The following is a 25482-nucleotide window of genomic DNA, read 5'->3' on the forward strand; positions in this document are numbered from 1 at the left end:
CCGAGAGCAGCTTGAAAGGTAAATCCTAGAAAGTCAGGGTGAGTGGCAGAAGGTCATCATTTCGTCGTCTCTGGGACCTGCAAGTCCCCCAGGACATAGCGCTGCTCCCTGGCCCTGAAAGGGCAGCGGGCTTCTCACCCAGCTCATTTTCAGCTTTTGGGGTGCTTGTTTGTTTCTGAATCGCTTTTCTCCAGCTGCCTGCCCTATATTTGCAGTGGTGTTGCCTTGCCAGGGGACTCGAGGCGGTGCGGAGATGCTGGGGCAGAAGTGGGACGCGGCGGTGTTAGGAACCCACGTGCTGTGACAGCCCCTGCCCCGCGAGTGCGTGATCTAATTAAGACAGACGACAGATGGCTACGACAAACAGATGTGGGTGAGCACCAGGTAACAAGGAGATGATTGCAATTAGTGTAATAAGCGGCACATCAGTTATCTTGTGTCTGTTGTGTTTTAGCTGAGGCGGCTTTGAAAGAGAGCTTGGGAAAATAACAGAGTGGCATTGTGGATTTCCAGAGGGCTCCTCAGGCATCAAATATTGATTTCCCACAGCTGGATTATTCATTTTTGTAGTGCTGAGGCAGGGCCCTTTCCCACATTTTCCCATTCATTTGTAAAGCAAATTGGCTGCTGGAATTATCCCTAGGCTAAGGGGGAATGACTGCTGTGGGTCTGCGAGTTGCAAATACAATATAGATGATTGGTGTATTAAAATTCACCATTTCTCTAAGCCCTGCGGACCGTTGTCTCTGTAAGGACGATGCTTAGTCCTCAAGGACTTTGATTTATATACATCTTTTCCCTTTTTTTGTGCTTTCTGGGTGTCAGACGTGTAGCGAGCGAGCACTTGTTGAACTGGAGTTGGAGCTGAGGTTCGGCTGGCCTGTGCCTTCCTCCTCGAGGAATCCACTTTGCTGTTTATATTTCTGTTTGTTTCCATAGACAGAGTTACCTTCCGCCACATACGTTCGATGTTATTGATTGTATGGCCCACGCTACGTTTCCAAAGCAAAAGGTTTCTTGTGGGTAAAAGAACTAAGCCATGGAGGAGCCTGAATTCAGAGAGCAAAGCTCGTTTGCTCCGTCGGGTGGTCACGGAGGAGTTTCTAGTGCTCGGAATTAAAATTAGGGGAAGAACCACGAAGGGAAGGTGGGGTTGGTGTCACATTAGTATGCCCTTCACCCCCTCCTGCTCTGTGGAGGACACGGATCTACTCGCTGTCGGTGAAGGACTTCTCTCGCTGCCTCAGCGAGGCTCCAGCCGCTGGGCTCCGATCTTGTTCCCTGACAGGAATTTTCCACATAGTCCTCTTACGGCTAATGTGGTTAATGTAACCACCATCTTTAGTACTGCCTGTGTGACTTCTGGGTGTTCAAAGCTCCCCCATGGCCGTCAGTACCCACAGGGAGGTGTGGAGAGGCTGGAGCCGGGCTCTGCTCAGCGCTGCCCAGGGCCAGGCCCAGAGGCTCCCCCTGCCCCTCAGGCAGCACTGCTGGGCCCAGGGGTGCCGGAATCCATTTTCCTTAAGGCAAACAGCTCTGGAAAACCTTTCTGGAAGGGTTTTGGCAGCGTGAGCCTGTCCTCCGTGTCCCCCTGCCCACGGGACGAGGCAGCAGGTGGGCGCGGATGCGCTCGCACGCTTGCTGGGGAATTGAGACCGTGGGCTTTCGCTCCACCGCATCCCCGAGCTGACAGCTTTTATTAGCCTTCTGCCTCGGCAGAGCCAGCGATAATTAAGATTTCTGCATGTCCCACTTAGCTCGTAGGAAGGGAAGCAAACACCAGCCCTGCAGGCACCGGGGGCACGGGGTGCAGCCAGCAACGGGGACGCAGCGTCTGTTTGTGGGGACATCGGAGCAAGCTGCTCTGCCCCCACACCAAAAAGTGCCCAGCACTCCGTCTCTGGAGGCCGGTGAAAATAAATCTTCATCCTTCATCTCCCTCCTCTTGTGGCCCTAATGATAACAGGGACACGGGGCCACCGCAGCTTCCCTCGAGCCCTCCTGGTGACCTTGAGCTCCTCTTGGTTAGCCGTATCTTGAGGTGCTTTGAATTCTGCTTGAATTCGGTCTCAGGTGATGATTTTAATCTCTCCTTGCCTGGATCCCCGCATGGAAACAGGTGCCACTGCGTCCCCTCCATGGTCCCACACAGGAGAGCCAAGCTGGCATCCCTGGAGGCTCTGAGCACTGCACCAACATCATCGCTGTAATAATAATAATTATTGCAGTAATGATACAAGGCTGATCACTCGATGCCAAGAGGGGATGTTCAGGCCAGGATGGATAATGGGAATGAAGAGAAATCCTGATATTTGCATTCCCTGGGCTGTGTGTTGTGCTCTGGGGTGGCAGAGCACCATAAAGATGGACTCACCACCAACAGAAGCAGACGGGGTTCCTAGAGGAAGAAAACAACTTGGAGATCTTTTGCTGACGGGTTTTATTTCCACCTTTCTTTTCTGCACTGCTTTGCTCATCTTCTGCCAGAAACCCAGGGTCTTTCTTATTCCAACTGTTCTTTCCAGGTAGGGTTTGATGTCCCAGAGCCAAAGGGTCCATCTGTCGGCATCTCGGTGGGGCTCGGGCAGGAGACAGAGGCTGGGGGAGAGACAGGAGGAGACAGGCGGGGAAATTGGGGTAAGGTACCAAGAAAAGAGGATTTCGATTGAAGGCAGACGTGTCTGCTGGCCAGTGCTGGCGCGGTGGCATATGGATCCAGGGATTTTTTTCCCCCCCCACAAGGAGCGTTGCACAAAACAGATGTGACATTTGTTTTTGACAACTTCAGCAGCCGAAAGAGCGGGGCTGGAAGTCTCTCCTTTTTTGTTTTTTATTATTTTTTTGTTGCTGTTGTTGGGGATGAGGTCAGGAAAAGAAGTTTGAAAGAAAAAAAAACCAAAGTAACAACACATGCAGCGGGTTAGCGAGTGACTCACTCGGTCTCACCCCTCGCTTCCCCGCTAGCCACATTACGGCTTCGTTGTTTCTCCCGTAATCTGCAGAAGTTTTTTTTGGTGCATTTTTTTTTTTTTCTTTTAAATTAAATCTTGTTCTGACCCCAGTGCTCGGATCAGCAGCTGGCGATGAACTTGTGAGGGCAACGATATAGATGTATCCTTATGACATTCCGAGTATGCTCTTAATTACCTCTAATTGAGGCTGTGTACGCACAGATGGGTTGTATTTTGCTGATAAATGGGTGTAATGTGAGGGATTTTTCCAATGCTGGAGTTCTCTGTAGAGCAGCCCTACTGATTGTGCCTCTCTCCCGTAGATGTCAGCAGTATTTTCTAAGCTGTTTTTTGGGTCAAACTCATCCAAAATATGGAAAATAAATTTTAGAAAAATGAAGTTCTGTGAGAATTAAGTATTCAGCGGTCAGCTCTTGTCTTTTTTTTGCTTTCAGTCGTCATGGACAAATCAAAATCACAGTTGGTGTTAGTATGACAGCACAAGCACTAAGCCTCAGCAATTCGCACGCTTCTTTTCTTTTTTTTTTGTTATTTTTTGTTAATATGGAAATTGCATTCTTGTCAAGATCCCTAAGGTCGTGTTGAAATATTGATGTGGGCTGGGGCTGGAGCCTCTGTGTCCCGGGTGAGCAAGGCTCTTGTCCCTGCGAGGATGTTCATTAGCATCCAAAAAGCAGCAGCTCCTTCAGGTGGACGTTTGGGATCGATGAAAGAGGGGAGAGTGCAGGGATAGAAATCAGAGGTGGATTCATCTGCAATGGCTGTGGGAGGTGACGTCAGCTCTCGCGCTTCTTATCCATTCCCCTCTTCAGCTTTTTTTTTTTCTTCCAATTAGTCTCTTTGAGACAAATTGTCCCCTGCGAGCAGATGCAGTGGTGCAGCGGGGTGCTGACGGTAAGACAAACCCGTGCCTGGTGCCGTATCTGTCTCCACGGGGTAAGAACCATCTCTGAGAAGTTCTTGCTGCAGATCTTGCCTGCTGCTTGAGTTTAGCCCTGGTCTAGCTGGCAACAGGGAGCTGCAATTTGTGTCAGAGGAGCTTTCTTTGCTGCTACATGCAGGGTGAGTTGCAGCATTGCTCCTTTACACTGCTGCTGCAAGATCTCTGACCTGCACATCCTAGGACCACGCGTGAAGCTGCAAATTGCAGCGGCTTTTTGAGAATGTCCATGCTTACAGAAAACACACACTGAATATCTTGGGTTTGCAACACGAAGCAGATTTGTGTCCGAGCGGTGGGCTGGGGACAGCTGCGATGTCTCTAGGATGAGGCTCCTTTTTGGAGAGCCAAAAACCGTGCGTCAATGCGGCGCTGGTCGCGGGTTCACGAATAACCCCTGAGCATCCCCTGGGTGAAACAGCAGCATTGGGTGCAGCCCCTCATCGCAGCTCTGGTGGCAAACCTTAGCGACAGCAAAGGAGCAGTTGTTTTACCAGGTTTGCAGCAGGGACAACTCGTACAAAGCCTGGAAACCGCTGCCCCTGCTCCCCCCCCAGCCGAACTAATTAGCTTGTTTTCGTTACCGTCATGCTGCACTTCGTCTGTTCCTGTTTGCTTTCCTAACCGAGCAGAATATTAACATTTTTACAAGAAGTTGGTGTTTAGAAATCAGGTTTCCTGCGAAAATGCCCCAGCGTGGTCTCACCGGGAGCGCAACCCTTGCCCTTGTCCACCAGTGCTCGTGGGGCTCAGCTGCCTATTTTTAGACCAGATTACATTTTTGGCCTGTCCGTCCTGGCAAGTTTTGCTGTAAAATAAACTACTTTTACAATAAAAAGAAACACTGAATGTATTACATCAAGGGCTTAACGCAAGCCAAGGATTTCAGCTAAGGCTGCAATTTTGTCCTTAATTCACCTCTCTGGGGCATCTGGCAGCTCTTGCCAAGGTCACGCATCCCAGTGGGACAGTTGCCCCTACCTGCCACGTCCCTGGTCCTAAAGAACGTTTTTTTTTTTTGTTTTGTTTTGATTTGGCTGCTGATAACGCAGTATCAGGGCCTGGAGAAGCAACACGAGTTATCAGGATTCGGTGTGTTGGTGGGGGCAAGTTAAACTTTTAATGTCAATATTGATGGTTTTTTTGACCTGTGCACGAGGCAGATGTTGACTGCAAGCCAAGGAAGCCACCAGGCTGCCATTTGCTCTGTCTGCTGTGGAAGGAAGGGGTTTGAAAACCCAGAAAACTTGTCTGAAAACTCAGAAACCCCTTCTCACCCCGAGCAGGTGATGCATCACTTCTAGTTTTCAGATCACCAATATTTTATAGAGTTTACCTTTTCCCCCCCTCCTGTCTATTTGCTTTGGCATCGCTCCTCATTTCAAACACGCCGAATAGCGGGGAATGAACTCGTCCCTGTGGTCATGGCCGGCTTGCTGGCATCTGCTCAGGGTTCCTGGCTGTGGATGAGCTGTGGAGCTCACCCTGCTCTGCACAGGAGGCGGCGTCGAGCGGCGGCGCTGGTATCGCCAAAATGACTTCAGGAGCTGCTCTCACCTTAGTAATGGTGACTCAGGCGTTAGCAGAAATGGTTGCGTGCTGCAGAAAGGGTTTGCTTTCCTTATTGCTGCTCTGGAAGCAGAAATATTCCCTTTATTTTGGAGGAGATGGTTTAAAAGCTGAGCACAGAGATGGGTCATCGGGTCGGTCCAGAGCGTCCCTGTCAGAGGAGGCATCGAGCCATGCTTTTGGGCCCGCTGAATAAAATGCTTTGGTAATCCGGGCTGGGGAGGCTGTGAAAGAGTCTTGTAGGGTTTGTTTTACAGCACTTTGTCAACGCTTTAGTGCTCGTTAAAATTCCAGCGTTTGGAAAGCAATGTAAGAAATGAGGGGAACTAAGTTTAATAACTTGGTCCCTTTGCTCCCTACCCACACAACGAAATTCTTGTGTGGGGTCCCATTACTTTATTCCTCAGGCATTGTATCTTCTCACAATGCTAAACACTTGTAAAAATTAGAAAATAAATGAAGTATTTGAAGGGTGGCAATATCCAGCATTGAATTATTGCTGTGACTGGAAAAAAAAATTGTTGAACAGCTTCGGGAAAGCGAGAGGCACCGTGCATGGCTGATTGCTTTCTGGAGCAGTGGTGTCCCTCGGTTTGATGTCTTGGAGGGTTTTTAGACCCGTAGGAGACAGGTTTGGTCCCATCTGGGCATCCTGAGCAGGGTGACTGGGTTGGGTTGGGTTCTTGGGTCTTTGGCCAAACGCCTTCAGTGCAGCTCAGAGGTGAAGGGTCATGAGAAAAGACTAAACTGGTCTCCTTGCCCTTAGTGGCCTTACACAATGCTTCATGCCTTGCCCAGCTTTCCTACAGGCCCCTTTTAGGTTATTTATCTGACATCTCTTGAAGCTATGCCCTGAAAATAACCGTAGGCCGGCCGGGCGCTGAGGAGAGCAGGCCGGGAGGTGCCTCATGGAGGGAGAGGCCAAGGGAGGCTTGCAGCCCCTCCAGGGGGTGGGAAGATGCCGTGTCCCCCTGTAGATGGGTCATTTGGCAGCTCTAATTAAAACCCAGGCTCTGTGACAGGGGAGAATGAGGTGTGGGGGGAGCCGGGATGTGGATACAAGGCGGGTGGCGAGGCCTCAGGAAGCCCTGAGGCAGAGGGACCAGGAGGAGATGGCGCCGGGGCTGGGATGTGATAAAAGCTAAAAGGCAACGCTTGCAGGAAAAGGAAATAAAACCAAAAGGGATGAAATGTGTGCGTGTAAACAAAGCCCTCGTAAGGGCCGGGAAGGCCAAATCTGCAGGGATGCAGGGAAGAGCTCAGGCTGTGGCGCGGCGGTGCTGGTGCTGGTGGTGAGGGCTGGCTTGGCCAAATGGTGACCGCGGGACACCAAAAGGAGGGTAACGTGACCAGTTGTCTTCTCTTCACACCTTTTCCCTCACAAACTGCCGAAACGAGGCATAAATTCAATCGGGACAACTTGCGTTGGGTTGATTACTTCTTCAGAGGTGGCTCGGTTGATGTTTTCTGGTGCTGCCACATCGGGACCAATCCTGAAACCGCAGATCCCTCCTCCTGACCCCATCTTTTCTTCATTTCCAGGTGCAAATTAGGTCAACATGAGCGGCCTTGGGGACAGCTCAACGGACCCTGCCAACCCCGACTCGCGGAAGAGGAAAGGCTCGCCCTGCGACACGGCCCAGAGGTACGTGTGTGCCGCTCCGGATCCATCCCCTGCCCCGGCTACTTTGTCATTCTGACGGCGTCGTTTGGTCCCGTCTGCTCGAGCAGATGGAGCCGGGTTTCAGCCACTCGTAAACGTTCACACTTCCCACCAGAACTTCGCTTTGCTTTTATCAGTGGCTGCGGTGGAAGATGGAGCATGATGGAAATGCAGCTCCCCATCTGCTCTGCTTGTTGTTAGGTGGCAAATGATGATTAGAGGCTTGTTATCAAAGTTAATGTATTGATTTTATAAATCGAGAGCGTTCGATCGAGTGGAGGAGCATCAAGAAAGCTTGCTCAGGGTAAATTTCGGGCAGATACTTCTGTAAAGGGCAGTAGTGAGGGCTGCAGATCATCCCAAGCCTTCTGCTTCTTCATGCCAGCTTCCCAAGAAATACCTATTGTGTAATATTCAGAAACTTCGGTGGAAACCCTCGTGCTCCATGGTGCAATTAGGAAACGGCTTCCTTCTGAAATACTTTCATTTGTCTCCTGATGCAGACTGCTTCAAAACCCAGCTCCCTGTGGAAACGCACCCTTTGCTAATGACTGAGCCTTCCCATCCCAGCCTCGTTGCCAGCTGAGTTAACATTAACAAGTCCTAGATCCACACGAGTGAGAGCCAGGCTTTTGCTGGCTCTGTGAATCCTGTGCATCTTTTTTTCCATTGCAATATCATCTATTAGCGAGGATGAATTTACAGCGCTGCTGCTGACTGTGCCTCTACAGCCTGTTTGCTCATCGTCACAGAATATTGATGTACTGAGCAAACTCTGGGCGTGTTTTCTGTCAGTTATAGCTCTACATGGCATGGTAGGCAATAAGTGCAAAGGCTACAGGGTTCCAGTAGAATCAGGGAGAGAAATATTAAGTGCTTGTCTGAGGATTTCAGTTTATTGCAGTTTTTCCTCGTCACATCTCTCCTCCGCAGGGTTTGCACACCTCACAAAGCCTCTGTAGCTCATGGCTTATCCGTGCCATTAAAACAAGAAGTAATTGCAGAACACATTTTGATAGCCCTTGAGGTATCTGCCTTATTCCTAACAAATGCTGTAGCGATCACGTGAGCTATTTCCCATTTCTGGCTGAGTCACTGGAGTCGGTGCCTGTTTGAGTCAGAGCTTTGCAGCCCTCGCTGCTGGCTCCAGGCTGCTCTCAGGGCTGGTCCCCACCCCAGGATGAAGCCCCCGTGCTTCGAGTCCCCACAGCTCTGCCATGGGGAGCAAGGTGGGCTCACACCCCCCTCCTGGAGGATCTGCTCTAAATACGTGGGCACACACACCTGGCCTTGCTTTGTCTGGTCTGCCTTTGGGAAACGAGGCTCTTGTGTTTGCTTTTCACACCACTAAGCACCCCGAGAAGAGACATCAGAAAGTTTTCCAGATGTGCAGGGCGAGGAACAAACTGATCCTAGAGAAGCAGAGACTTTGGGATGAATCCTTTGGGATGAAGGATTCTCCTTCCTCATCCAAGCACAATTCTTCACACGCACGAAGCACCCGAAAGTCTCCGTAGAAGCTCGAAGCCACCAAGCAGCAAGCAGTAGAGCTGAAGCACGTGAGCAAGACCAAGAAGTCCTCTCCTGTGCTGTCTTTTGCTTTCTTTAGGAAATGAAATCTCCCAGCTCGCAGTGGCATAGGGCAGGGACCTCGTCCTCCCGAAGTCCCGCAGACTGCCCCCAGTCCCTTCATAACGTGGTCTGGAGCAAAGCGAACTTCAAACCTCCTTTGTTAAAACCGGGAAGGTTTAACTGTTGCTTTTGATGATAATTCGGAGTCATAAAGAACAGCCCACTGCTGTAATATTCTCATGATGCCTTTATGTAAGGAAAATTGGCCAATTCTCCCTCCTACAATTCGAAAGTTGCCACAGCAACAGCGACATTAAGGGTTTTCATGAAATGAGCTCACCCACAACAGAGGGATTTTTTTTTTTTATTATTATTTTTTTTTCCCCCTGCTATTTCTTTTCGGTTCGCGGGGCGAGCTAGGAATTAATTTGACCTTAACTAAAATACTCATCCGGCTCCTGCGAGGAGCATTTGCCTGCCCGTGGCTGGGTAGATCCTGAGTGCTTGGTGGCGTGCCTCCGGCTCGGCGCGCCGCTTCGCTCGGGCTTTGCAGTGGGTTCGCTCACTTTTCCTTCACTTCTGCCTCTCCGCTTAGGGATTCTTCTCCTGTTGGCACCTTGCCTCGCTTCTCTTTTTGGTAATATCCAAGAAAAAAAAAAAAAAAAAAAACGCAAAAGCACTGCTGGCCTCTTTACAGCACGTTCTTGGTGGCAACGGGAGCAGCGCGTTCGGTAGGAGCGAGGAGGGGGCAAGGTGACACTTTTCGGGTAGACCCATCCCTTCCACATCCATCCCAGATCCTGCCAAGGGCGTTAGGTCCCTCGAGGACGTGTGACGGGGTAGGGCTTGGTGCTTTCCACGTTGTAAATGGGTCGCTGTGGAAAGCTCGCCTTGCTCTGCAGTGCTGCCTGCGCTGACGCCCACGTCCAAGAGGCTGAGGTCGTGGCGGGGACCCACTGCTGGTGCACCGCTTGGGAATGCAGCCTGCCCCATGGCCCTGGAGCTGGCCAGGCTCCCTGAAAACCCTTGAAAGCCACAGGATTGGGAAGCAAAAGCTCCTGAGGTCACTGCAGGGGAGCTTCCAGGTGTCCCCCCCATGGAAAGTCTTCACCGTGGGCTCCACAAGGCCGGTGACCTGAGCAAAAACGCAGCTCGTGTCCTCCTCACCCTGCAGCTGGCTTTGCCTTGTGGATGAAAATTCTTTTCTTTTGTGGTTCTACTGCTCTGCTGAGTGCAAACCATTTCTCTTGCCCCCCTCGGCAGTCGTGCCAAGGGGAGGAAGAGGCCAAGGTGCTGTAGGAGGCGATGGGAGGCTCACCGTGGCCTGCAGCCTTCAGATATTTTCACCTGAGAACAACTTCAAGCAACAGCAAAATACCCGAGGGGCAGAGCCTGCCTGTTAGGCCTGGATATTGAGCTAATTAAACGGCTGGAATTAAGGAAGAATAAGGAAACTACCACGGAGGCTACGCAAGGAGCTCCTGGGAGGGGAGGGCTGGTGTTGTCTCTCCGATTTTGGACAGCTGTGATTACCCAGAGTTATCAGGGGATGTTCAAGGTCCTGATGCCTTGCGCTCGCTACGCACCCCTGTTGGCAGATAAAACAAAGCAAACCTCTTGGCAAAGCCTCCAGCTGCTAGCAGAGCTCGTTTCATCCCAGAGCACACATCAGAGCCCATCCGTGATGGGATCCAAATTCCCTCTGGAACTGGGTTTTTGATTAAGCTGGGGTAAGTAGCGTTTTCTGGCAATGCTCCACGCCCTCCTCGTGGGGCAGAGGGGCTTTGGAGGACCTGCCTTGTCTTCTGGAAACTCTGCTCTGCCTTACGTGCAAAATCTCGGCCTCTTTGAGGCCAGAACCATCCCATCGCGCCACATGTACGTCGTGTCGGCGTAACTTTCAGGCAGTAATTTCTAAGATAGCATCTTCCAGATAGCACGTCCTGCGGAGCTTACAAGAAAGATTAGGTGGCTTATTGGAAAAAAATAAAAAAAAATCAGATAAAAGGCATTGGTAGGTGGTATGGAGGGTGGCTTTAATGCCAGCCACATTCTAGCACGTGAATAATTTGTCCTCAACCCTCAGAATGTAGAAACAGCGATGGGAGAGTGCTGGGGCTTCTGCACTGGCTTTGGGCTAAAAAAAAAAAAAAAAGCAGTTTTCGGTGGGTAAAAAAAGTTATCTCATGAATATTTTTCATCTCGTCCTTGTCCCTGTGACACGATTTTCGCTTTGGTGATCTCCGGTGGATGTTGTTCGCCTCTAGGTGTGAATTTAGGATTTAACTTTTTGACAGCTGGAGGAGTGGCTTTAGAAAAACGAGAGGCTTAAATTGTAGGCTTAAAACTAACTTGGAGAGAAAGGCCTGGATGTTACAGGTCTGCTGGGCTGGGACACAAGTGTCTTCCTTGGCGTTAATTTTGAATATTTTTCTACATATGAAACCAGACAAAGGCCTGAATGAACTCCCCAGTGTGTTGGAGATATTTGGCTTATAGCAAGGCCGTGACTGTGGCCAGCACTTGTATTTGTAGGTCCTTGCCTAGCATAGGTGTGGCTGGGCTGAGCAGCGGAGGGAAATCATTTCCATGGCGTTGAATTTGTTTATTTTCTGTCGCAGCAATGAGAAGCGGCGTCGGGAACAGGAGAACAAATATTTAGAGGAGCTGGCGGAGCTGCTGTCTGCAAACATCGGGGACATCGACACCCTGAGTGTCAAACCAGACAAATGCAAGATCCTGAAGAAGACGGTTGACCAGATCCAGCAGATGAAGAGGTTGGAGCAAGGTAAGGCGGCAGCCTCCTGGCCTGGCTTGTCTGAAAGCTGGGGAGCCTTTTCCCGGTGCGTTGTGGACCCTAAATTGAGCAGATAATCAGGACTTCCATTTTCAGTTTTCCTTTTCCTGCTTTTATGAACGGGTTAAGATGAAAAGTGCTTTTTAGGGCTGCTGCTGAGCTCGTTGGAGGAGCCACCTTGGTGTCTGAAGGTGCTACTCACTGCAAGGTGGTGCCTGGCTCAGGGTTTGTGGTTTGTCCTGGGCTTATTTTGTAGATGACAATGAAGAGAAGCACTTGGTAAGCTTTCAGGACTGGTCCTATTCAGTACTTATCAGCAATGCTGCCATTAGGGTGGGCAGAAAACCCGTTTTCTAGCTGGGCTAAGGTGAAGGACAGCTGGGTCTGCCACGCGCTGCGTAAGATTTCGTGGAGAACCATTTCCCCTTGTCGGATGTGTTTTCCTGCCAACAAAACAGATCAGAGGGGCACGAAGCCACCTAGCGCCGGTGAACGCGGGCACTGCGAACGGCAAACAGAGAGGAGATGCTTGAGAGGCCGTGTAAAGGTTAAAATTCACCCCGAGCGTCAACTCGCAGATTGAAATCCGCAGGTCCAAAGGGCTCAAGCGACGCCCAGGAAAAGAGGCGAGGTGCGTTCAGGTGTGTGCGTGGCAGGGAGCAGGATTCAGCCTCGCAGCCTCAGCATCCCTCCCCGAGCCCATCCCCAGCCCTGCGGGGGCGGGCGCGCGGAGCCGATGTCCTTTTTGCACAAGGTGAACACCGCTCAGCTCGTCTCAACGCTCGGAGAGCATCATCAGTCAACCGGGACCTGTGCCAAAGCTCCTGCTGCACGCCCCGAGCGTGATACCAGATGCTAAAGTTTTCCTAAACCCTGCAGCCGGGACCTGGGGGTGCCCGTCGAGGCCCTCACACACAATTTACGCGGCGGTGTAAGGTCCTCCTGCTTTGCTCTTAATTTAGGCACCGAGCTGCACTCCTACGAGGAGGAAGCGTTGGGCTCACGTTGCTCGGGCTTCTTGCAAAAAACGTGGATTTCATTCACGTCGGGGCTTAGCTCCGAGAAGAATTCGGTAGTGGGTGAGCACGCCGAGCTCCTTGCTCGCTGCCACTTCACCGTTCATTAGTTTTCCTTGACGTTGCCCAGCGGGGCTGAACATTAACCAGGACAAGCAGGACTTAAAAAAATCTCGTTCCTTGAGCTTTGCTCCGTATTGCGGGCTTATCTAGCGCCGCACCAAATCACCCAAGAAGAGAAACTTCACCTGTGTTTGTTCTTTGCCATTTATTGCAGGAGTGTTTTTTTCGTCGGGAGGTAGGAGAAATCTGGCTAAATGTCAGGATATTTGTCCCGTGGTCAAAGGCAATTTTGTGTCCTCGGAGCTGTGCTGGCTGCTGGACGTCGCGTTTCCTGCCCCTGCCCTTCCTCATCCCCCTCTCTGCTTCCCAGCACACAACTAATCAATATTTGCCAGCTCTCCAGGTTGAGTTTTGCTTCCTAAAACGTTTTAAGTGTCTTGCAGCGGCGTTCCTTGCCGTGCTGTGTTGGGAAACCCACCTTTGGGCATTATTTCACACCCAGGAAAGGAGTCAGAGGGTTTGGGGTCACAATGATGTGACACGGGGCTCTGCAGCCATCCCAGCACGCCATGAGAAGCAGCCAACAAGCAGCAAAAACCCACCGGCACCGGGGAGAATCGCACCCAACCTTGTGGCAGAGCAGCAGAGGGGCTTTAAATGAAAAAAACAGGCATAATTATTATTAATTTCATTTGGAAAAGAAATTCGTGAGACGTGGAGCCGGCTGGGTGTGAGCAGGGAGGTGGCAGCGCTGGGGGAGCGGGGACGAGGACGGGGCCGGCCAGCAGCGGCTCGCACGCGTGCGCCGAGCCCGTGCTCCCATCCCCCTGCCTGCCGGGCTGCTATTTAAAGTATGAAGCAAATGCTTTTAGAAAAGATTCCTAGGTTTGGCCCCCTTCCAATGTTAGTAATGTACAGTTGGCAGAACAAGCAGTTTGCGGCTGTGGCAGCAACCTGAAATTCTTCTGCCAAGACGGCAATAAACGCCGCGGAGGAAGGGGCCAGGCAGTTAATTTTTCAGCCTTCATCCGTCCTGCAAAAGTTTCTCGGGGTTGAGGGTTTTTTTTTTGGGGGATCCTGCGGGGTGGCAGAGCCTCGGTGGGGCACAGCACCGGGTCACCGCTTCGCGTCCAGGTTTGCAGGGTGCCGAGCACGTGGGTGCCAAGGTTATTTTCCTCCAGAGCAAGGTGCTGCTTCAAACCCTGCCGGGCAGAGACCAAATCCCTCAGTTGCCACTTTTCTTAACGAAGAAAACCCCTTTTAAAAATTACGGGCACAAATAGGGCATCTTGGTGGCTACAGAAATGAGCAGGGATAATGGAAATGCCGCTCCGGTGCGCGGGCTGCCACTTGTTTTGTTTCTTTTCTGTAAAATGGCAAAATTTGCGTTGTCTACATACAAGCACCGTAGAATTTGGGGTCTAGGCAGAGGTTTGGGTGTGTGCAGCCTCATAAAATGAGGCTCTGGTGGAGATGGGTGAGCAATGGGCTCTGTGGTGCTCCCGAGGAGGCTGCTGCCCTGCTTCCCGGAGCTCTTTTCCTCTCTCCAACCCCCGTTTCCGTGGTGTTTCCCACCTTCAAGCACTCGCTGAGCGCCCTCCTGTCCTCCCTTTACCCTGGTGCTGCACGCAGAGGCAGCTGATGCCGTGTTCCTGGCCTGGCACCATGCCTGAAGGTTTTCCTTCCCAAATTCTCTCCGCTGGCCCCATACCAGCCAGGGGTCCCCAGCCTGAGCCCTGGGGACAGAAAGTGGTCACCCCTGCCCCAAGGAGAGGCAGAGCGTTGGCATCCAGCACCACTGCAATGGCAGACTCTGCAGCACGGCAGCTCTGGGAAGGTTTCTCCTTATTCCCCAGAAGAATTTTGGCTGAAATGCCCGGTTTTGGCAGCACCCAACCTTTGGGTTACGGACGGGGTGTCTGGCATGCGGAGGCGTGCTGGAGACGGGGGACGCGAGCCCCGTGCACCATCAGAGGGGTGATGTCTCCTCCCTCGTAGCCCCACCGACCTTGGAAGTGTCCTTTTTACCACGAAGCCACCACGTCTTTTCCCCCAAAGCCCTCTGCATCGCCGAGGTCCTTAATTTCCTTCCAAAGCGGGCGGCGTAAGCGCAGCGCCGTACCAGGATAAATCAACCTGGCAGCGAGCTTTGCATTACGCCGCCTCCGCAACCCGACGAGCTGCCCTTGAAACACCTCAGCGTGGTCCCAGCTCGGCCCCCGCGGGCGTCCCAGGGCCTCCTTCCCTCGTCCTTCCTGCGCTCGGCTGCTCCCGCAGGGCTGCAGGATGTTCGCTGGCTGCCCGAAGCGCCGCGCCGAGCCGAGCCACCGGCGACCTGGCCGAGGAGCAGCTCCCAGCCCCGCCAGGACACCTGAGGGGGGCTGCGTGTGACTCGCTGGTCCTGCGAGCTCCAAAAAAGCCCAGCAGGTTTGTTCTGCTCTTGCCAGAAGGATGGATTTGTTCCTGGGATTTGGATGACTCCGTCTGACGGAGGCACCCGGCACTTTTGCGCGGCGTAGAGCTGCTCGCGGCAGTGAGGGAGCCGCAGGAGTGACCCCTGACCCGCCAAGATGCTAAATTTGTATCTGTCGGGGCACAGGGGGGGGAAAAAAATCACATCTCTAATTGCTGCAGTTTCATTCCCTAACAACGTTAGAGAATATTGACCTGATTTCAGGACGTTTTGAGAGGGCAGAGGGTTAAGAACGAGCTTCCTTTTCCGCGCCTGGCTGCGTTAGCCTGCGAAGATGACCCTCAATTTGTAAGTCGAATTACTTTGGGCAAGGAGGGGCAGAAGGCTATGTCTGGAGCCTTTGGTTTAATGATTTTCAGGGGTTCAGCGTTTTTCTCTCTCTTCTCAGCCTGCTCAACCCCACCAGGATTTGTTCTTCCATTTCTTTTAAGCGTCCCCTTCCAGGCCGTGGTGGATGCGCATCCTCCTGACGGCTTCCGAGTAGCTTTCCCCCAAAATGTGGCCATCCCCAAAGACACTGGGAAGCACCAAACCCCAAAAGAAGACGATCCTTAATTTATGGACACCCCCCATTCGTAAGGCAACCGACTCGGGGAAGTCATTTTCCTTTTGGGTAAATACACTGGGTTAATTAAGCGAAGTATATGGAATAATTATTGACTTTGGCTGCTCCGTTGCATACGATCATTGGGCTGTCAGTGGCTTGCCTTTAATTAAGTTTCCCTGCTGTCTTGTCATATGCTGAGATTCGGAGTCTTTGGCCCCGGATTTATTTTATTATATACACGTACAGCTCCTGGCACGGAGAGGTCCTGTGTCCTCAGGCAACGTATAGAAGCCTCTGCGCTACGAATGCCGAGTTTTCTTTCGGCGGTTGGAAATGCCACCATATGGCGAGCTCCGAAAAGAAAACAACAACAACAAAAAAAAGCTTCGTTTTTTGTATTTAGTGGTCAGAAAAGGACGGGTAGGGTATGATGTGGTAGGGTATTAAAGCTCGTAAAATTACTTTTGGTAGCTATGAGGAAATATCTAACCCAGGTCCGTGTTGCTGAGTCTCCAAGAGGGGCTGGAGGTCCCCAGTGCAGGAGCAGAAGGTACCTTGGGGACCTTCCCCCTCCCTCCTGCCCCCTGGCAGTTCCCTGCTTTGTTTTGCCAGGGCAAGGAATTAAAAATCTCGATGCATTTATTCTGTTCAGGATCCTGCTAAATTGTCTGCGTGCCCTTCTTTCACCGACTCCCATCTGAATCCATCTTTCTCCCCGTGATTGGAATGGGAGGCAGCACTCCCAGTGTCTGATTGAGCTGCTCAGGTCCTTGGAGCACCGGCACTGCTGCCTCCGAGCCAGCGGGAAAAAAAACCTCGTGCATAACGTGCTCGGTGCCTTTTTTTTAGTGCTTTTAACCCAGGAGTAGGACACACTCATCCTGGGGCAGGGACGTGGCTTAGCTTCCTCCGGTTTTGCTCCCTGGTCTTTGTTCTTGCTAATTCCTGCTGGTGAGTTCCCGGTTTTCAACAGAGTTTTATTATTTCTCTCTAAATTTGTATTCTAGCGTTATACATTTTTGAATTCTCTTTCATTTTGGTCCTTCCCTTTCCCAGTGCTGTAACCCAGCGTCCTCTTGGAGAAGCCGAACGTTTTGTCTGGGCTCTGGCAGTCTCTCTGTCAGCCTGGAAGCATCTCCTTCCCCACAAAGCTTGTTTCCATCTCATTTGGTGTCGTAGAAGATCACAAGGCCGAGCGTGTTGTTATTTGACAAATGGGCAGAACGCTGATAAAACCCGTGGGAGGGCAGGATCTGGGGCTTCTCACTCGAGCTTTTTCATGGTTTCCATTTGGTTTGGGAAGATTAAAGAATTCCTGCTGGGTTATTAACTCGGCAGCTGGGGCTGAAAGCTGTCAGCCCGTTGCTGGCAGCGTGCGTTTCGGGGCGCTGAGGCCGGAGCTGCAGCAGGATTTGGGCTGGAAGGGACCCCGGGAGGTCTGTGGGGTCAGCACAGGCTGCTCACGGGGCTTTACTGAGTTGGGTTCTGGAAGCCCCCAAGGATGGAGAGCGTGCAATTGCTTCTCCAGCACTCAGCTGGAAAAGTTTTCCTCCCATCCCAGCTGAACGCTTCGCTCGTACCCATTGCTTCCCCTCTCCCCTGCTGCTCTGCTAGCCAGGAAGGAAGGAGGTCGGATTTTTGGTTGGGAAAAAAAAAAAACAAAACACAAAATTAGCATTCCTTTTAAGAAAAAGTTGCATCAGGAGGACACACATCTCCACCCACCTGATGAAGAGGTGATGTTAAAGCTGGTCGTGGTGCCCAGGGTGGCCACGTGGAAGGAGCGGGGTGAAGACAGGAGCTGGAGCCGCTCTCCCGAGTGCAGGTTGCCATCAGGAAGGACTCTGGATGTACCAAAGGCGAAGAGGAGAAGTCAAAATGTGAAGTTCAAGGGCAAGGTGGTCCTGTCTGCAGAAAAGACCAACGGTTTAAAGCTGGGAGGAGGCGCAGTGTGGTAGAAACCAATGCAAGAGGACAGGAGGTAGCCAAATGGGAGGTTTTTATGGGCTGACTTGACACCGAGGTCCTTCAGTAGACCCAAAAAAGTCTTGCATGCAGTGGAAGAGCAGCATTTGCATGGTCAGGTAGGGGATTGAAACCATTTTACGTGGAAAACCGTGAAACTGAAGGCTGGGGAAACAGCCCGAGCTGCAAGCATCGCAGCTGTAAGGCCGGCGATGCACAAAAAGTTTAGCCCTAACCCTTGAGGTTTTGCTGAAGAACAAAAGCCAGGCTGGCATCTGAGGAGGGAAGGTCTTCTGGAAACGGGGTAAATGAAAACCGCTCGAAGGGGTTTACGTTAATTAATTAATTAAAACCACATGAAGGTTTGTCTCAAAGCTCAAATCAGGTTGCAGTCTCTTTGGGCTACGGCTGTCAGCCTGGTTCCGGAGGCGCCGCTCTCAACGCATCGACTTTATCAGCATTACCCTGATTGTGTTTGCTTTAAAGGAGGTGAGAAATCAGGAGCTTTGCCTTTATCTTCGAGCGGTGTTTTGCAGACCCTGGCTTCATCCCCAGGGTTCCAGAGGAGCTCCTCATCCGGCGGTGCTGGGTTCTTGCAGGTGCTGGGGAGAAAACCTTTATTATTCCCCAAATGCGGTGGTTGCGTTAGCCCTACAGGAGCTGCTTCTTCCCAAAGCACTCCAGGAGACTCGTGCTGCTAGGAGCATCTCTCACCGCTTCCATCCCAGCTCGGAGGCCAAGTTTTCACCAAATATTAGAGAAGGAAAACCAAGCAAACCCCGGAGGCCAGATCAGACCCTGGCGGGGAGGAGGAATTCCTCCTTGGCTTCGGTAGGTGCCCGCTGAAAGCCCAACGGGGGAGGCTGATCCAAAGCAAACAGAGCTCAAACACATCCAGGCTTTTTAACCGTTAAATTCCATCCTTGGGGGAATTCTTTTGTGCTAATGAAGAGCCCACTGCTAATTGCTGGGAGTGGTAGGGGGGGTGGTGTTGTGTTCCTGGTGCTCTCCGTCCAATTTGAGCATCGCCACCGAGCTTCCCTCCGCGCCTGATTAGAAACCACCTGCTCGTTTGCGGTGGAAATGAGTTTCTGATCATTTCTCTGCCCGCGTTGCCCTTTAATTTAGCTTGTTCTTCCTCCTGCTTGGTAATTACCGCTCTTCCCTAATGTATTGGCAAGAAGTTGTCGCGCTCGTTCTCTACCTTCGCTCGACGAGTCCAAACAAACCCAGCTCTCCCGGGCTCTTTGTGTCACAGAGTTGTGCCTTGCCTTTAATCAGCCTCGGAAGTCCTTTCTGCACTTCTTCCAATTCAGCTTCATTTATCTTGATTTAATTAGACCAGATGTCACCGTTTCTATTAGCAGACCTCACCAATAGCACGAGGTTGCTGCTGGTACCACCCCACGACCGTTGTCGTCTCCTGTCACCTCCATTGAGCCGTCCCCAACCTTTCACCCGAGCTCCTGCTCTTGGTTGATGCGTGCGTGACCTTCCAGTAGCAGAATGTGGATGAAATTTGCACAATTTGGCAGAGCAGAGCCGTAATCTTCCTACCATTTGTCCCGCTTTCACAGTGATGGGTCAACCCACCGGTGAGTTGGTGGCCGCGTCTTTTCTCCCTGCGTGACCGACAAAACCTCGGGTGCCAGAGGAACGCCGCTGGCCACCTCTCCTTGTCCTGAGGAACCCCTTTGTTCCCAAAATCGAGGTTGGTGGAGTTTCTGGGGAGCCTGTGCCACACCTGGATGCCACCCGATGTCTTTGTGGAGGTGGAAGGAGGCACAACGTCGTTGCACGTCCAGGGGAATGGATGGATGGTGCCAAGGGAATGGTGCTCGAGGAGACCTGGAGATCCTGGGAGCAAGGATGGTCAACGTGAACCTCTGATGAGACAAAAAATGAAGTGGGCATCCCGGGGATGACACGACGTGGGTGACATTACGGTGGTGGGACCCCACTGGAGCTCAGACCCGGTGTCCACGCTGGGAAAAGGGGATTGCGAAGCCTGGAGAAGGAAAAGAGGAGAGCCATGAGAACGACTCGGGGCTGGAGAAAATATCTTGCAGCTTGGAAAAAGCTGAAGAGCTCTGCCGAGTGTATCCGGAGGAGCGGGGGCAGGCTGATGACACGGCGTGAGCGCTGTCAGGAACGGAAAACCCTGGCTTACCCGCGAGGTTTTTAAATCCAGCGTAACAAAGAATGACTCAAAGCCCGAGCCAGACAAAAAAACAAATTAGGAAGAGGGCCCAGATTTATAGCTCGGAGGGCGATTGCTTGGGGAAGGAGCTGCCAAGGGAAGCGGTGGATTGGGCAGCTCTGGAGGCAGGGCTGAGCCAAACAGAAGTTGAGGGCTCCTTGTGGTAGAAGTGGGTGAACTCCGATGGCTCCGCGGCCTTCGGGAAGCCAGGTTGGCCAAGGCGGCGATCCCTCCCGGCCTTAAACCCCATAAATCTCCCCATTTTGGAGGTCTCGTTTCCTGTGTCCTCCGAGCTGTAAACACGCGGCGTGGAATTCGCAGCTCGGGCCGCGGGTTTGCTTTTCCAGGCAGAAGTGACAAGCAGAAGTGATGCAATGCAGAAATTCTTGCAGGGCTCTCCACGCTGTTTTTTTTTCCTTTTTTCCCAAGGAAATGGATGTTTTTTCGTTGCTCCCCTCGCCAGGGCAGGACGGGCCTGCTCTTCTCGATGCAAAATGAATAAAACAGGGTATTTTTTAGAAGAGCAGCCAGCTGCACCTCGTGCACGACACGCGAGGGGTTCCTCGGAGCCGATTTGGGGAATTTCGCGCCCTCCCCTGCTCCGCGGTTTGCTTCGATGTGCAATGTGAAAGGGGTTGCATCTCTGCCTACATTCCCCGCAGACGCTCGTGAAGTCTGTCTCTCCACATCCTCTGGAATCTGTTTTATATCAGGAATCGATTTCAGCTCCAAACTCCCCCAGGTCAGCGCTATAAAAATCGCTGCCTGTGCAGCAACGCCAGGGAGCATCCCCTGTATATGTTTATTTTCTGGAGCCGCACCACCTACAAAGCATGTCAATAAAATTCTCATCCCTCTTCTGACAGTTTTAATCTCGCTGGCAGCTTAAATATAGAACGAGGGGAAGGGGAGGCTGCTAAGAATTGCGCAGCCCTCTCCAGGCATTGCCTTTTTTTTTCACAAGTGAACATTTGGTTATTACATCCTCAAGCTTTTAAACATCTCACACTGTCAAGAACTAATAAATCCTTTAGCACCTAGCCGCAAGAAGAGGCTCTGATAGGATGTAACAGGCGTGTGGATCATGCAGGGAGTCATAAACCACCTGTAGAAATCACTCCTCCTCTTGCCTTCTGCTGTGCTGGATTAGCTTTTTCTTTTTCCCTTTTTTTTTCCCTCTTCAATTCTGTCTCATTTTTAAGAGAGGCAGAAAATGAAGAGGAAAAAAAAAATCCCTTCAATTGAAATCCTTTATCCTGGACCACAGCATCCTTTTTAGAGCCAGACAAAACCCCTCAGAAGATCCTTCTGCCCTCGAAGGCAACGGCAATGCCGGGCTGGCCGCGGCACGGTGCCCAGTGTGGATTTTGCATCCTCTGAGATTGGTGTCCCAAAGCAAAATTGGTGACTTGGCACTGTCAGCCTCCTCCTCACGGGGAAAAAAAATCACCGGGCTGAGCGTGGGGAGGTGGCCATGGGATTCCGTCCACTTTCGTTTCATTTCTTCCCCCGAACAAACTTTTGTAGGCTTTAATGCTCTCAGTGAGAGCAAAGGAAATAAAGAAAGAGGAGATAACAGGAGGTAACAGCTTTTATTAGGACAAGAAAGGTGCCTTCACGTAAGAGCCCTGCGTAAGAAAGAGCTCGTATCTCAGCAAAATGGGGAGAAATTATTCCCCAGTGCTCATCGAGAAGCTGCCGAGCTCCTTGTCCATATTTTAGGCTTCCTTTGAGCCCCACAATTTCATTTTGGGGTATTTGGGGCACTTGGAGGAAAGAGCTGGTGGCCCGGAGCCTTGCCAAGCGAACGATGCCATTTGGGAAGGTTTTAAATAATATTGGACACCTTTCATTCTGCCCCGGCTATTTAGGAAGGCAGCTTCCCTCCCTCGTTATGAGAAGTGTTTTAATTAATTAATTACTCTGCCAGTCTCAGCTAACTATTTTTGAATCGTGGGGCTGATGAGGGCTGGAGCAGCAGATCGGGTTCCCAGGCTGATATTTGCTCCAGCTTTGGGGCAGCTGCTGCACCGAGCCTGGGTTTTGTGCACGGACTGTGCCATGGGGGAGCAGGGAACGGTTTGGGCCATCCCAAATCTTTGGGATGATGGACACAGGTCCTTAAAACGTGGTTGGAGGTGGCTGCAGGAGCAGGGAACAGTTTGGTCCATCCCAAATCTTTGGGATGACGGACACAGGGTTCTTAAAAACGTGGTTGGAGGTGGCTGCAGGAGCAGGGAACGCTTTGGGCCATCCCAAATCTTTGAAATGATGGACATAGGGTTCTTAAAACATTTGTTGGAGGTGGCTGCAGGAGCAGGGAATGGTTTGGCCATCCCAAATCTTTGAAATGATGGACACAGGGTTCTTAAAACATTGGTTGGAGGTGGCTGCAGGAGCAGGGAATGGTTTGGGCCATCCCAAATCTTTGGGATGATGGACACAGGGTTCTTAAAAATGTGGTTGAAGGTGGCTGGAGGAGCAGGGAGTGGTTTGGGCCATCCCAAATCTTTGAAATGATGGACACAGGGTCCTTAAAACATTGGTTGGAGGTGGCTGCAGGAGCAGGGAATGGTTTGGGCCATCCCAAATGTTTGGGATGGCGGAAACAGGGTTCTTAAAAACATGGTTGGAGGTGGCTGCAGGAGCAGGGAATGGTTTGGGCCATCCTAAATCTTTGGGATGATAGACACAGGGTTCTTAAAATGTGGTTGCAGGTGGCTGCAGGAGCAGGGAATGGTTTGGGCCATCCCAAATCTTTGGGATGATGGACACAGGGTTCTTAAAAACGTGGTTGGAGGTGACTGAAGGAGCAGGGAATGGTTTGGGCCATCCCAAATCTTTGAAATGATGGACACAGGGTCCTTAAAAACAGCATCCTCCCTTCCCCGACAACTGGAGCAACTCTTGAACCTCCTGACAGCACTCACACCCTACAGCTGCCCCCGGGCGTGCTTCCACCGTGCCACCAAACCTTTTCTCCACCAGATCCCCTCGGGGAGAGCGAGTGGATCCCCGGGGATGGCTGCGGATTGACAGCTCACCCTCGGCGCCGCGGGAGAGACAGATGGGAGTCGCGAGAGCGGAGCCGGAGGAGGAGCGGAGCCGGGGTGGGGAGCGCCGCTTTGGGAGCAGCACGGGAAGCGTCAGCTCGCCCAGCTCGGCTCTGACATTGTCTGCACGCTTTGGCAGCCGTCTCCTCGCCTGTGCAGTGAACATATTTGACGTGCCCGTGCAATTCGGAGCCTCGAGAGGGTTCAGCAGTTGACACCAGCGGATTTTTTTGCCGTTAACTTCGCCCGGACTTCGCCCGGTGCTGGGGCGTCAAGATAACTGCATGCGGGGACGATAGCGTCGGTCTAATTCTTTGCAGAATTAATTAAATCGGGTCGTTAAAAGCACGTCGCGATGTATTCGATGCCTGCAGGAGGGGAATAAAGGCTACGCCAAAGCTGAGTTAAAGCCAGGGGGGAGCTGCACGTTTTCCTCTCTCGTCTTCGCAGATGTGGCCGTGCCGAGTTGACACCGTTTTTGAATGAATTAACTTCTTCAGATTGAGCTGGAAGAGATTTTTTTTTCCCTTTTCTCCCTCCCCCCGGTAAGATGGAGATGTTCTACCTGCTTGATCTCGGAGCTGACTGTAAAAAGTCTCAGCTCCTCGTGCCTGTTCGCTCCTGTCAGCGTTCAGCGCTCATTAATTTTGCATTCACTCAGCACCGTATAATTTTTCCTGGCATTGTTCAGACAACCAGCCTTTTTTTTTTTTAACTTAAGACATCTCTACCCCATTAATGTTTAACTCTAAAAGGTGTGAAGACGGAAAGAAATCTCCTTCTCCTTCTGCTTCGGTGGCGGCGCGCTTTGCTCTGCTCTTTTTGCCGTTCACCGAGGATTTTACCAAAAGCAGGAAAATTGATTTTTCCACGTCAACTTGGCCAAAGAAAGCGACGCTTGTTGGTCGGAGCAGGAACCAGTGTGGTGGTTCTTGAGCTGAATTCCTGGTGAATTAATGGTGGGTCTTGTGGGTCCGTCCAGAATCCTACAAAAAAGGGAACCCCCAAACCCTAAACCAGGTGCTGGAAAGGTTCGTGGGGCGTGTTGGGGCATCTCAGCTCAGAGGATGTCAACGAGGTTTTTAATCCACTCCAACGGGAGCTGCAAAAGCGTGTCTGGCTCTGCATCGGGCTTCTCAAGGCACTGTTAATGGGGATTAGCTCTGTAGGCTCATTAAAAGCAAACGTGAACGTTGCCCGGCCTCGCTGAGGTCCTCACGTGGAGGGAAGTCGAGCACAATCCCCTAAAAAACCCAACCACCACCAACCCGAAGAGTCTGTGCATGGAAACAGCGGCTCCTTCCAGCAGGTGGGTCAGTAGGGTCGCTGAAGCTCTTGCACGTGGCCCCAAATCCTTTACCACATCGTTCCCCACCACGTTGGTCCCCAAATCTGGACTCCGTGTGGCCGTGTGCCCACACCACAAGCTCCTGACCTCGGGTCTCCTCGGGTGGCCGAGCCACCGCCACCACCAGCAGCCAGCGATGCTCAGAGGCTTTCCCCAGCATCCATCCCAAACCCCACAGAAAGCCCTAAACACGCTTTCTTCTCCGGGCACTGTTCAAAACCACCTAAAACTCCCCATTTTTACTGTCTGGATCCCCTCACATGCTGCTTTCCATTGTCTTTTTCTCCTCTTGTGGCTCTTTTACACCATGTATTTTCTGGAAGGTGCACGCAGCGCGCTCAGAAAACCTGCCAAGTGCTTTATTTTTATGGCAGCTTTTTGTTTTTTTTTTTTTTTTTCTTTTTTCCTGCCGGCTTTGCTGGCCTGATGAGTCCCGTAGTAGGCACTAATTAATGGCATAGCTTTCCGTCACGCTCCCGATCCGTGGGTGCACCGAGCCTGCTCCATCTGATTTTAATTAACTTCAAAATCAAAGCTCCTCGTCGGGGAAATTGCAGATGTGGGCTCGCTCGCCTCGCTCCTCTTTTCACCCAGCAGCCGGAGCAGGTCTAGGGCTGCGAGTTGCCTGGGGTCAGGCAAGTCCTCGTGCCTAGGGAGGGCTTTTTGGGGTTTTCCTTCCCATCCTTGTCCCGAGCTCCCAGGCTCGGCTGCGGGGACCCTGCCCCGTTTTCCTCGGTGCCCACCGGGTGCCCGAGCACCCCGACGGGCTCCAAGTCCTCTCTCCTTGGACATTTGGTCTCCAAGCGATTCAATTTTCCGGAACAAACTCAAAAACCCCCAAACTCAAAAACGAAATGGAAAGAGGACGTTCCCGTGGAAATTTGGGGTTAAAAAAAAAGAGCCCTTGGATGGGGCAGGGCGGCGCTGGGCTGCGCTGGGTGCTCCGCGGGGGCTCCCCCGGGAGTGCGGCGAGCTCCTCGCGCGTCACTGCGGGATGACACATGTGAAAAGCCTCCGTGCTGGGAACGGGGACGCTATTGTTCTGATTTTCTGGGTGCCTTTTGGTTTTTCAGAGCGCGACGCTTCTGAACAAAAAACCCTTGCTTCGTAGGATCAGAGAATATCCCGAGCCGGAAGGGACCCGCGAGGATCAGAAGAGCCACATTCAATATATTATTATTTTTTTTTCGTACTCCTTTCCCTGAAACTACATATTGTCCTGGGGAGAGAAGGAAAAGAAAAGAGTTTCAGCCGAAAAATTGCAAGAGCAGAATCAGGCAGTTGTGTTCCTGTATTTTATTCTA

The 25482-nt window shown here is 51.8% G+C and overlaps 1 protein-coding gene across 6 annotated transcripts in view; it reads left to right on the forward strand.

Moving 5' to 3' along the window:
- The window catches only part of NCOA1 (nuclear receptor coactivator 1), a 143474-nt gene that overhangs the window by 85740 nt on the left and 32252 nt on the right, over positions 1–25482 (forward strand). For all 6 annotated transcript variants that reach the window (XM_068678956.1, XM_068678959.1, XM_068678961.1 and 3 more), the window contains 2 exons: positions 7024–7126; positions 11338–11504. In XM_068678956.1, the coding sequence (XP_068535057.1) occupies positions 7041–7126; positions 11338–11504 (253 nt within the window). In that variant the 5' untranslated portion in view covers positions 7024–7040. The remainder of the gene's footprint in view (positions 1–7023; positions 7127–11337; positions 11505–25482) is intronic.

The sequence above is a fragment of the Anas acuta genome, chromosome 3 (genome assembly GCF_963932015.1).
Source record: "Anas acuta chromosome 3, bAnaAcu1.1, whole genome shotgun sequence".
Classification (NCBI taxonomy): Eukaryota; Metazoa; Chordata; class Aves; order Anseriformes; family Anatidae; genus Anas; species Anas acuta.